The sequence below is a fragment of the Pteropus medius genome, unplaced genomic scaffold (genome assembly GCF_902729225.1).
Source record: "Pteropus medius unplaced genomic scaffold, Ma_sr-lr_union100, whole genome shotgun sequence".
Lineage (NCBI taxonomy): Eukaryota > Metazoa > Chordata > Mammalia > Chiroptera > Pteropodidae > Pteropus > Pteropus medius.
Window position 1 is genome coordinate 13,118,566 of NW_024340699.1, and position 13,318 is coordinate 13,131,883.

General features: G+C 42.2%; 1 protein-coding gene and 1 pseudogene across 1 annotated transcript in view; one reads left to right on the top strand and one right to left on the bottom strand.

Moving 5' to 3' along the window:
- The first annotated feature begins 2 nt into the window (after positions 1-2).
- The window catches only part of CCZ1 (CCZ1 vacuolar protein trafficking and biogenesis associated), an 18,076-nt gene continuing 4,760 nt past the window's right edge, over positions 3-13,318 (top strand). The window contains exons 1-11 of the mRNA XM_039880029.1: positions 3-194; positions 1,188-1,285; positions 1,380-1,473; positions 1,775-1,852; positions 2,244-2,291; positions 2,849-2,932; positions 4,038-4,213; positions 6,111-6,192; positions 8,068-8,129; positions 8,592-8,703; positions 12,839-12,872. Coding sequence (XP_039735963.1) covers positions 90-194; positions 1,188-1,285; positions 1,380-1,473; positions 1,775-1,852; positions 2,244-2,291; positions 2,849-2,932; positions 4,038-4,213; positions 6,111-6,192; positions 8,068-8,129; positions 8,592-8,703; positions 12,839-12,872 — 973 coding nt within the window. The 5' untranslated portion in view covers positions 3-89. The remainder of the gene's footprint in view (positions 195-1,187; positions 1,286-1,379; positions 1,474-1,774; positions 1,853-2,243; positions 2,292-2,848; positions 2,933-4,037; positions 4,214-6,110; positions 6,193-8,067; positions 8,130-8,591; positions 8,704-12,838; positions 12,873-13,318) is intronic.
- On the bottom strand, positions 8,313-8,432 carry LOC120616695 (uncharacterized; annotated as a pseudogene).

Below are 13,318 nucleotides of genomic sequence, written 5' to 3' on the forward strand. Positions count from 1 at the left end.
CGGAAGTGCGGTGTGCGGTGTGCCGGCGGCGGCTGTCTCGCGACCCGCAGAAGGAGGCTCCCGAGGTGGGGCGGGGGGGCCGGGCCGGGATGGCGGCGGCGGCGGCGGCCGGGGCGGCCCAGGAGAAGCAGTTCCCGCCGGCGCTGCTGAGCTTCTTCATCTACAACCCGCGCTTTGGGCCGCGCGAGGGAGAGGTACGCGGAGCGGGACTGCGCGCGGGCGTCAGTCGGCGGCCGAGGAGGGTCCGGGGGCGCGGCTTGGCCGGCCGGCCGGCGGCGTCGGGCCGAGGGAGCCGCAGGGTGCGCCTGGGAGGCGGCCCCGGCCGGCGCGGGGCAGCACCTGTCACTCTGCGCTCCTCCAGCATTGACCCAGGTTGCTCCAGGTGTGCGCCCGGGCCCCGGGGGTCCCGCGGGGGCCAGACGTAGGCAGCGTCTGTTTCAGGTCCCGGCTCCATGCTTGTGTGTTGAATGAAGGTTTGTCACGCTGATCACTCCACGCAGGTGGAGTCTGTTTTCACTTTGCAGCAATTCCGTGATTAAAATCGAGTGATTAAAATTGAGTTGATGTCTCTTACTGGAAGTTTCCAACTAGGAGAAGCGTGGAACAAGGACGGTGCACCGTAGCCCTAGAATAATGCAGACGTGGAGGACCCTCGGAAAGTTTTTTTTCCGAGTTAATAAGTAAATAAATTGAAAGAGTTTTTTTATTTTGTTTTGTTTTTTGTTTTAGGTGGGGACAGTGACTTCCTCAAAGGATGTCCAGAGTTACGTTTTATTGGCAGCAAATCACAGTCCTTTAAAGGCTGTCAGTCTAAATATCGGTGAACCTGCTGGGTTTAATTTGGGAGGAGGTGTAAGTTTATGCACCTGCGCAGGCCACACGCTTATTTTTTGCAAGCGTTGGTGTATTTATTATAAATTAACGTGAGGAAAGGACTCCAAATATGGAATTTCAGAGGAACTGTCTAGTGCTACTTTAGATGACGTGTGACTTAATTGTCTTTCAGGCTGGTGGGCGTTATTTACACAGCGAGAAGACAATTGTTTCGCTAGAAGTTTTTTATTTTGAGGTTTTGTTGTTTACCTTTAGTATGTATGACATGAGAGGTTGATGTTAAACTTAGCATCTGCAACAGCTAATGTGAAAAAGTGTTTATGTTAATGTGATTCTGTTTCTTCATATTTTAGGAGGAAAATAAAATTTTGTTTTATTATCCAAATGAAGTAGAGAAGAATGAAAAAATTAGAAATGTCGGATTATGTGAAGCTATTGTACAGTTTACAAGGTAATGTTTTTAAATGTACATTTGCAAAGCTCAGTGAATTCTTACACTTTATACTGGATAATTGTCCCCAACATATTCTTTTAATCTTTTTTAGGACCTTTAGTCCATCAAAACCTGCAAAATCTTTACATACACAGAAGAATAGACAGTTCTTCAATGAACCAGAAGAAAATTTCTGGATGGTCATGGTATTTACACACATAGTACATCTTTTTTAATTTGTATAGGAAAGTTATGGGTGATCTTTACATTTAGGAATTTAGGAAAGTCCTCTGGCTGTTGCATCAAAGTGAAATTACAATAAAGTTGGTTGCAGCTTTCTAATCAAACTCCTATTTGGTGTGTTTGTTCTTGGGGCTGTTTTAAGAAGTTGTGTTTCTGTGTTTGTGTTTTAAGAAGTTGCGACATGTATACATTTTTTAATTTAGGAGAAATTAAAAGCACATATAATTGATTCCTTATGTAATATCAGTTTATCAAATTTTGTAGGTGGTTCGGAATCCTATCATTGAAAAACAAAGTAAAGATGGAAAACCAGTTGTTGAATATCAAGAGGAGGAGTTGTTGGTAAGGTGTCGTTTTTTATTTCACATTTTTAGAAAACGTATTACTATGTTGGGTGACTTGGTCAAATTTAAGCCATGTCACTTTTGCAGAAGTTTCTCAGGGTACACAGTGAAGTTTTATGTCTGTTGTTTACATTAGCACAATCTTATAAAAGTGTTTATACACCTTACCTCACTAATGCATTCTACTAATCATCTGTGTTTAAAAGCACTCCTAAAATCAGGCTCATTGGTTTATAATCAAATTTAAATACCTCTTTTTTCGGGACACAACTATTGTGGGACCAGGTTTATAAGCATACTGCTTCGCCAAGGGTCACTGTACCTCTGCTGTATAATCAAATTTTTTCCTTTGAATAGAATCTCATGCCATGTCTTTGTGTTGTTTGTAGGACAAGGTTTATAGCTCAGTGCTCCAGCAATGCTACAGCATGTACAAGGTAAGCATGACATTCTTTCTGATTTAAAGCTAACCAGTTACCCCTATTTACAGGGGTTGTTTAAAAATAGTTCTCAGTTCTTTAGATGACCGCAAGGTGACTGTGTGTCTGTTTTATGGGAGGAAATAATGGGTCCTTTGGAACAGTATTGAAGTTTATGTGTACACATATTCAGAGTTTGAGTCCTGCTCTATTCCTGGCCTTGTACTAGGAATGTATTCCCATTGGTGAACAAGACAGTCCATGTTCTTGAAGGAAATGCATACTGCAGATATTTATATGGTTTAAGAAGTCTGGTTATTTTATGTAAAGCTGAATTTAGGTATGAGTGAAGGTTAAAAATCATGCCCAAAACAGGTGATTTCATAAAAATTATAACATCACTTAACAGTGTGTTAATTTTTTGTGACTTATAACTCATCCTTTCTCATAGAAATATCTTTTGTATATAAAAGACACTGGGGAAATTAAATAAGCCATAGTAATTAAAAGAACTTGTTAGACTGGGTAATTGAAGGGCATAGGAATTGACTTTTTAAAATCTTTTACACCATTAGCTTTTTAATGGTACATTTCTGAGAGCCATGGAAGATGGAGGTGTCAAGCTCCTAAAAGAAAGATTAGAGAAATTCTTCCATCGGGTAAGTATTTTGAATTTTATTTATAATTTTGATAGTGTTCAAATAGCCCCTTAGAGAAGTATACAGACAAGTTTGTTTCTCACACGCAAAAAGCTCAGCTTGAAAATTGTGGCAAAACCAGACCAGTGTGGAAACTCATCAGACTCGTGCCCTTGAACCTTTCTGACCTTTTGTGCAGGATCATTGCACCTTGCCATTTGTGCACAGCTACTTAAAGTGTCTTGAAACATCTTTTTGCTTCATCCTTATTCCGCCTGCATCTGTCAGAGTGGGCTTCCTCAAAAGTGAACTTACTGTGTGGTAGATTGGTTCACTAGCAAAATTAAACTCTTCAGCTGAGTCGCACGTTCTTGTGTATTGATTCTGTTCACTAAACAGGCATAGTCTGTTGACTGAAGATAAAAGTATTTGGCTATGACACAGACTTTATATCACATTAGGGGTTATTAGTGTGATTTTTCCCAAGTGATAAACGAATGTCCCTAAATAGTTGCCATTCTTTTTCTCTGTAAATTGATTTTGCATATCTCACCCAACCTCTGTTCAAATCCGGTTTATTTTCTCCCTGAATGACCTTTGATATCTATTTTTAAATTATTTTGGTTTTGTGAATTACTTTTCTTATTTGTTCACTTTAGTGAACATCATTATTCACTCTCATAATATCTCCTGATTCCTGTTTTTTTTTTTTCATTCTCTTACACATCAGTGGGTACAACTGACCGCATGTCCTTCTAACATGATTTTAGTGTAAGATGGCACTGTCTGTCCCTGATATCGCTGTATGGGTCCCTAATGAGATTAACCTAATTTGAGCCCTAATATAAGGAATTAAATACTTTAAAGAGGTAAAACACTCTACTGAATAAACATTAACTAGCTGCGTTTGAACTTTATATTTTGAGATTGAATCGAAACTTGATATTGATTTGGAACTTTGTATTTTCAAATCCAGTTATCTATGGCTCACCTACCTGTTGGTCTTGTCAGTATGCTGTTTGCTAGTATATAATTGTACATAAGTTAAGACTAATTAATTTCAGTTGTCAAAGAGTACTATTAAGAAAAAGATTCAAATAAATGTTATGCCTTATTTTTCCTATAGTATTTGCAAACGTTGCACTTGCAGTCATGCGATCTACTTGACATTTTTGGTGGAATCAGCTTCTTCCCATTGGATAAAATGACTTATTTGAAAATCCAGTCCTTTATTAATAGAATGGAGGAAAGCCTGAGTATAGTCAAATACACTGCCTTTCTCTATAACGACCAACTAATCTGGTAGGTACACCCTAAGGCTTGGCATGTAAAAGAAGAAAATCTTTTGGGATAATAAAAATAGTAGTGACTGGATGGATAGCAGGTTGTCAAACTGAAACTAATAGCAAGGGGCAAAGCAGGAAACATCTTTATAGATATTGTCAAAATAAAGCGGTGATTATTTAAACCGAAACTAGGGTGATTCTGTTTCAAATTACCAAGCAGAGGAGTTTAAAACGCTCAGTGAAAGGTGAAGATGATGTTTTATCAAGTTAGGTTTTGGAATCCTATTTTTATTTTGGTGCTTTTCCAAAAACATCTTCAAAGAAATGGTATAGTAAATGTGGAAAGCACAGTGCACGTAATAAGTCGTTAAGTGTTGTCTGCCGTTTCCTGTCATAGGGTATTTTCTACTCAGCGTCCAGTAAGAACGAAATTGCCAGCCACATGTGTTAACTTTCAAATTTCTAGTAGCCACAATAGAATAAAAAACTGGTGAAATTAATTATAATATATATTTTGGTCTGGTATTTCTAAAATATTTCAACATGTAATAACATAATTATTAACGAGCTAGTCTTTCTGTGCTGAATCTTAAAAATCCAGCATGCACGTTACAGTCATTTTGACCAGCCACATCTCGAGAGCTCGGTAGCCAGACGTGCCCAGTATCTGCTGCGATTGGAAACACAGCTCCAAGAGTTATTGCCCAGCTCGTAATTCTTTCTGTACTGTCTTCTCGTTCAACAGCCCCTCCTCACTGGCACTTATGTCTCGAAAGGAAAATAACATCCAGGACTTGTTTTTCTCTTTTCCCCCCTTATCTCATTTATTTCTGCCGCAGAAAAAGTGGGTGACCTTTCTATGTGTTTGATGTGGAAATTCCATCTGCCTCGTTGGCCGCGAGATCATTTCAGAGTCGGTGTTGTCACAGGACAAGCACTAAATGTTCCCAAGCGCTTCTTCTATTTTGGCCTTAACTTTGGACCCGGAACCTCTCTCTCTGCCAGGCAGGAAACAAAACAAAACTGCTAAGAGCGTGGGGCTTCCTTCTAATTTTAGTGGTGGACGAGACGTTATGAAAATCAAACCTCGAAATAGGAGACGCGGTAGGGGAAGAGAAAGAGGTCAGAGAAAGCCAGGAAGCTCCGGGAGGCGGGCACACCTGTATGCCAGGACAGACCCGACCTCGCTAACCTGTCGTTTTCCCGGGAAAGGGGGAGAGAGCCTCCGGAATGGGGTGTGAGGCTCCATTTATGTAGTGAGATTTCCTCGTGATTTTTTTCAATTTCCTTGAACAGAAAACCCCCAAATACAGACTCATTGTCGATGTTCCCACCTAAATAAACGACTTCAAAGAGTCCGATGCCTCCTGGTCTCAGGAGTTTTTCAACGTGCTGCTCGTTCCTGCCTCATTTCAGATCAGATGGTTTGCCTGAACTTGGCTTCTTTTCTTTCTTTTCGCCTACATGGACATCAGTGTTAAAAATCCACATTCACTTCTAAGAGAAGGACCAATTTCCGGTCCACAGCATCCCGGTATTTTCTGGGATGTCACATGAAAGAAGATGGCATTACTGTGTAACCCGGAAAGCGAAGGGAAACCTTCGGCCAGAAGTGGAGCGTGTGGTCATTCATCTCCCTGAAGAATCCTGCGTGGAATTCAACCAGAGAGTCAAGTTGCAACTCTTTATTTTAAATGGCATATAAAATATAAGACTACATAGTAGCAGCCTTTAGCAGGTCAGGATAAAGTTCTAGTGCTGGGACTTAAGTGTGGTTCATTCCTTCTTGAAGTTCCCAGTCCAGGAAAGGGCCTCTTGATATCATGTGAAAGGCGAAAGATGCACTTTGTCATAGAGTCATGAAAAGACAGAAGACTGCTTCCAGAGTTAACAATACCTTTCTGTTGTTTCAGGAGTGGATTAGAACAAGATGACATGAGAATTTTATACAAATACCTCACCACATCTCTATTTCCGAGGCATATTGAACCCGAGGTACGATTGGGTGCTAATAGCGCTTTCTTTGGATAGACAGGCAGACTGTGTGTGTGTGTGTGTGTGTGTGTGTGGGGTGTGTGTGTGTGTATGCATGCATATGCATATGTGTATGTTTTCAGACACAGGTTTGGAGGGCTGGGGAAGAGGGCGCAGTAATGTGGTTATGGGTGGGACCGTTCTGATCTATATTTTATATTACTAGTGTGATATTTAGTATATTTAGTTGTGTATAACTTAGCACAGAAAACCACATATGTCAGCTCTTCATTTTATTGTGTTCAAATGCGATAGCAAAAGTACGTTTGAAAGAGGAGCATTTCATTGAGTAGAAGGAAAAAAACTGGATTTTAGGTACAGTTCCGGGAGCTCTGAAAATGCCAGGGATCTTCGCCAAAACAATGGTTAATCCTATTGTCTTTTCATCTTGAACGTGTCATCTAACTTTGAATTGATGTCATATTGCCTGCGTGCCTTTTCCACTCTGGCGCCTAATTTCTCAATTTTCTGCAGAGAAAATATAATATTATAAATTATACCACAGCGTGCTCCCCAGAGTATCCCTTCGTAGCTCTAATTAGCTGGAAGCAGAAAGTATTCATAGCCCATAAAGTCATCACCTTAGCCCAGGTGCACACGTGTGCTCCTCTCTGTGTCTCTCCCTCCATTATTTTAAAGCCATGACTTAAAATAAGGAAAATATCTTTGATAAGAAATAGAAAACAAGGTTTTGAGAAGCACCTGGCCTTCCCCTTAGTTTCTTTCTGCTGGTTCGAATACAGTGGCTAATGTTTGTGGAGCACGTGCCGTACGCCAGGCACTGTACTAAGTGCCTGGCAAATGCGCATCTCCTGACAGCCATTCTAAAAGCTGGGTACCTCATCTCCATCTTACAGATAGGATACCCAAGCTTAAGGAGCTTAAGTGACTTACCTAGGGTCGGTCACCTAGCTAGTAAGTAGCAGAGCCGGGACTTGGTCTCTGGGACTGCCTGATGCTAAGCCCCTGCTCACAACAGCCCCTCAGAAGGATCACTTCAGGAGGCTTTTCCGTGTGTGACGGTGCTGTTGCAAAAGCAGATAACGGTGCTTTCTATTATGCCTGAAGAGCGGGCTGATAAAACAGAAAGCGGCACTGTCCAACAGGGCGATGTGAACGCGGACACGTGAGGTCGTCTCAGTAGAAACTGCACGTGAGAGATGTCTGTGCACTTTTACTATTGGATGGACTATGTTTTTCAATCCTTCATTTGCCGTCACATGCTAAATTTTATGTAGATTAAACATCGATTGAAATTTTTTAGAAGAATAACAAGTTTTAGCTAACATAACTATTGGGTTTGGATTTTTTTTTTCTTTGCATGTTGAAATACTGTATCTTCAGCAAAAGAAACTAGGAGTATGCTACAAATATAAATCTGCGCAGAGCCACAATGGCATGGCTGAAGGCTTTGACATCAGACAGGCTTGGGTCTGGTGCCCAGCCCTGCTACCTAGGAGCTGTGTGCATTGGTGAACTTCCCTGAACCGCCGTTTCCACAGCTAGAAAATAGGAAGAGAGTATTCCCTGTAGGGGTGGTAAGAGGCGAAGTCGAGTAATTTATGTCATCGCCTATTAACCGCATAGGGGATTTCAGTTATTACCATAAATAGTACTCCATCAATATATGGAATTTAGGGTTATAATAGTTCTGGTTGAAATCGGTGAGTTTTCATGTACTTCTGGAAGCCGCCTCCCTTTATTTCATGGAGAGGAATATGGGGAATTGATGAGAAAGATGTCATGGGGCCAACTAGTAGATAGGGATGCTGTATCGGAAGGCTTTGAAAGTAGAGAGTCCGATAAGTCATTTCTCAACATTAAATTTGTTTACAGCTGGCAGGAAGGGATTCTCCCATAAGGGCAGAAATGCCAGGAAATCTTCAGCACTATGGAAGGTAGGACTTCTGTTCTCCCATGTACTGTGTTGGATTTTATTATCTTTTTGGTAAAGATAAAATCACGAACACCGAATTAACCCTTGTGCTGTTTTATTGACAATAATCAGCAAAGGAAATTCTGTTCTTTCCGATGAATTAAAACTATTACTTTTTCTTTCTTTCTTTCTTTTTTTTTTTTAACACCTACAGCACCTGATCTTCCTAAGGGGGTCTCCCATCCAAGTACTAACCAGGCCTGACCCTGCTTAGCTTCCGAGATCAGATATGATCGGGCACATTCAGGGTGGGATGGCCATAGACAAAGCTATTTACTTTTTCATGGTCTGATTCGGTGTTTTCTGAGTAGTGGCTAGCTTCCCTCCACAATGGCCGTATATTAAGTAGGCATGTACTGCATTTATATATTCCTGTTTATAATTTACCTAATTGAGTTGAGTCATCTCTGTGCTTACTTTTCAGATTTCTGACTGGACCCTTGAACCTTAATGATCCAGAAGCAAAATGCAGATTCCCCAAAATCTTTGTAAATACAGATGACACTTATGAGGCACTCCATTTAATTGTTTATAAGGTAACCGCTGTTTTTACAGATCACTATTAAAGTAAGCCTGTCTTGCACGTGTACGCGAACAAGCGTGCAAACACCTGAAACGTTTCTCAGAACAGATGCTGGAAGTTATCATTGTAGAACTCAAAACGGGTGTCTTAGGGGATAGTTGTCTCAGCTCCTGTTAAATCGGTTGGTCATTTGTGAGCAAGTAGGCGTCTAAGGCCGTGCCATCCTGTGTGCTCGCCAAGCCAAGGCCACCAAGGCTCAGGTTGTCCCTTGGGTGCCTTCTGGTGCAGCCCGCCCACACTTCAGTGGATACTGCCTTCGCTCTGGTTTTAAAACCGTGGACTTGCTCATTCATAAGGACAGTCTTGGTGTCTATCAGGATGTCATCTTCCAAGGATATATATTTATGTTAGGTTGGGTTTTTTTTTTTTAAGGCAGGTTTTAGTTCAAAAAAGGAAGCCGAGCGTAGATGTGTGTCTTCTGTCCCTCCCGAGAGTACAGTTCTGTTTTCATTCGTAGAGGCTTAGAAATGATGCCGTAAGAGCACAGCGGGGAGATGGCCGTAGAGGGGGAGGGAATTCTGCAGCTCCCCAGAAAGTGGCAAGGAGAAGTGAGGGTGATGCCTGACAGGAGAGCGGAGGGGTCTAAAGCCTGGGCGGTGAGCGGGGAGGGTGCGTGGAGGCCCGGAGAAGCCCCAGCTGGGCAGCGGCCACCTCGGGAGTCCAGAGTCAGAGACAAAGGGAATAAGTGAAGCGAGGACTGTGAGCCGTTCAGTCACACCCCCCCCACCCCTCACCCCCCCGCCCCCGTCCTCGAGGCAGGTGGGCGCTGAGCGCCTGTCCCAGGGGAAAACTGAGCGTCTTTTTCTGGGAAGGAAACGGTCTGGAGAGACCTGGCATGGCTAATGCGGGTGTCAGCACCTGAGAACAAGGTCCTTCTCCTTCTGGCGTCACGGTGTACCCCAAAACTGCCGCCCTCATCCCTCACCTGAGCGAGGCCTCCCACCCTAGTCAGCCTTCCGGTTCCTTCATTCTTGAGTGTGATCAGAAAAACAGCCCTTAGGTCCTGAGAGAAACAAAATGACTGGGAACAAAAGAGAACTCCTCAAAATCAGTGTTCACAGAGGTCAGAGAAGTGTCTAGAGAGCTGGCAGGACGATGCGACAGTCAAGGATGTGTTAAACTTCAGTTAATTGAAAATATAATGTTTAAGGTATTTTTTATTGTGAGATATATATCACATAAAACTTATGTGAACCATTTTAAGAGGACAATTCAGTGACATTAAATACATCCACAGTGTTGTGCAGCCATCACCACCGTTTCCAAAACTTTTCACCTCAAATTCTGTACCCATTTAGCAATAACCCCTCAGCTCCTTACCCCTGAAGATGTAATTTTTGACATAAGAAATTCATTAGAGGGATTAAAGATAAGTTGCCCAGCCTTAGAACGTAAGATGAAACGACAAGAGAGAAAACTGTGAGAGGAAAGAGAGAGGGGGTCGGTTCTGGGATTTCGACATCGGGTTAATGGCAGGTGGAAGAGGGAAGAGTCCATTTTTGTATCGAGCCAAAATCACCCTCTTCTGAATGGCGATGGCTTTGAACCGTTAATGAAGGGAATACAAGCCTGGATTTCCATTTTTAAAGTCGGCCAACAGATGTAATTTTGGATGCGTCGATGGCATCGTGGTTATGTTAAAGAGATAGTTTTTTAAACAGCTTTATTGAGATATAATTCAATTGAATGGTTTCTAGCTGCAGAGTTCAGGAGGCCCCAAGACTACCCTCACTCCTGACACCAACTGCTGGTTTGGGGGTCCTCAAGACCACCCTCAGGTTCAGTAGTTCACAGGAAGGACTCAGCAGCCACTACGCTCACATTTACAGTTTATTACAGTGAAAACGTACAGACTAAAGTCAGCCCAGGGAAGAGGTAGAAGGGACAGTCGCCAGGTGCCAGCTTCCAGGTGTTCTCTCCCGGCGAAGCCATGCAGAGTACTGCCACCCAGGGAAGCTGACCCGAGCCTTGACGTCCACAGTTTTATTGGGTTGGTCACGTAGACACAACTGACCACCCCAGTCGCTGACCTTGGTCTTTGGCCCTTAGTAGGTCCAGCTGATCCCGCACAGGCTCAGGGCCACAAGGGATAGTGGCTTTCTTTTCTTTCGAAGTCTCTGGTTTGGGCGTCAGGGTAATACCTGCCTCAGTATAAGGAACATCTCCGCCTGTTTTTTTAGACATCTTTGCGAGGGGCCGATGTTAATTCTTTAAATATTTGGTCAGAGCGAAGCCATCTACATCTGGGCTTTTCTTTGTTGGAAATTTTTAAATTATAAATTAGTCTCTTGTTTCAGATTTTTTCTGATTTTCTGTTTCTTCTTGGGTCGTTTTCAGTAGTTTGTATCTTTCTAGGAATTTGTCCATTTTGCTTAAGTTATTCAGTTTGTCAGTATATAGTTTTTCATGGTATTGTACCGTCGAGTCTTTTTTCTCCCTGTAAAGCCAGCAGCAACAGCTCTTCTTTCGTTCCTCATTTTAGTAATTCAAGTCTTCTTTCTTTTTTGCTTGGTCTAGAGGTTTAGCTAAAGTTTTTTCAGTTTTGTTGATCTTTTCCGAAAACCAAGTTTTGGTTTCTTTTTTTCAATGTTTCTATTCTCTATTTCATTTATTTCAGCTCTAATCTATGTCATATTCCTCCTTGTGCTCACTTGAGGGTTAATTTGCTCTTATCTTTTCCAAAGTCTTAAGATGGAAGGTTAGGTTATAGATTCGAGATCTTCTTCTTAATATATGTGTTTACAGCTAGAAAGCTACAGATACTGTAGTAAATTTTCTTGAATGAACATCCCTCCATTTGCTGTCCTCCCTTAGGACAATTTCCCTCTGAAAATTTAAATGTTTTTTTATGATTTTCTCCAGCCGCTGCTCAGATCCACCAGAGAGTGCCTCAGGTTGCAGGGCCAGTGGTCCCAGATACCCTGGTATTTCAGGAGAGGCTGAAAATTGGAAATTCGGTAGAAAACTAATTGGCATCTAAGTCAAAATTACACACAAAGAAACATTTTGGGTGGGACTGGCCTGTAAGCCACCAATTTTGCAAATAATAATTCTGATTTAGTTACAAAATAACGTAGATGTCATCAACTGTGACCATGATAGAGGCCGAGAGGTGGAAGTGGGGAGAGGTGCGGGGACAAGTGCAAACTAAATGTCCTCTTTTAAAAAGTTAGCGACCCAGCAGCTCATACCTGTAACTGGTGGCATGAGAAACGAGCCGTTTGGGGCTGTAAGGTGACCAGCGAAGGAACTAGAGTGGCCGTAAACCACAGCGAGGAGGAGTAAGGCCGATGACGTGTCACGTCCATCCTGACGGAACTAGGGAGTCAGTATGCTGCCTGCAGGTAGCAGTGGTATAGCTCTGTGACCTAAAATGATTAAACGTAGTCGCCTGTGGGACCAGGCCCCCAGAGAAGGAAGTCTTTTGCTTTTCTTTTTTATTATAAATCAATATGTTCTATCTGACATGTTTTTAACACTGTACATTGCTTTGATAAACTTAACCATTTTGGGTTGTTTATGATCTTCGTTGATGTAAGTTGCTGGTACTTGCTAATGTCATAATTGCAATAATGGTTATAATAAAAAGTGAAACAAGGTGACATTAATTTGCTGTGGTTTTTAATTGCGTTAATGGAAATTTCAAACGTACACAAAAACAGACTCGAATAATGAATCCCCAGGTACCCATCACACAGCTTAATTAATTAACAAGATGGTAATCTTTCATCTGTCTTCTCTACATGTTTTTTATTTTTTTGCCAGAGCATTTTAAATCATCTTGTCATTTCACTCGTAAATACTTCCATTTGCATCTCTAAGAAGAACATCTGTTTTCACATAGCCATCACGCTTATCACGTCTGATGGAGTAAACCATTTTTCCTTAATATCATCTGATATCCAGTCCACAGTTCTCCAATTAGCTAAGAAGTACCTGTAGGTCGATTTGTTCAAATCAAGTGTCAGACAAGGTCTCTGCATCTGGCGATTAAGTCATCTCAAGTGTCAGACAAGGTCACTGCATCTGGTGATTAAGTCATCTTTTTTGTACCATTTTGTAATCTCTGGTTCATTTTCCCCTCCCAGGCCATGAGCGCAGCCGTGTGCTTTATGATCGACGGTAGGTACACCCTGTATCTGACCCCCCCTCAGATAAGCCTGTCCTCTTTACAGTTCGCCGCGGTATATTCCTAAGTGGTGAATATGTTGTCTTCGGCATCATAGCACCTGTATCAGGCACTGCGCCCCATTAGGGCCTCTGTCGTCTTAACTAGCTCTTTCTAGTATTTTTCCAGCCCTAGTTGTCCCACTTGTCGGCAGCAGGATCAGGGCACCTTTCTGTGCCTCCCTGACCGTGGGATGATGACAGTGGTACCCATTTTACAGGGAGCTTTGAGGATTAAATGAGGTAATGATTGTGAAGTGCCAAGCAACACCTGGCCCACGACTACTGCTGTGTAATGTTCGTTAAAGACATGTTTGACCTTAGGTCTACTCAGGGTGGGCAAGCAATTTACCACCCAAAGGCCGTGTTTAACTCAACATTCACAATGAAATAGGTCTTTG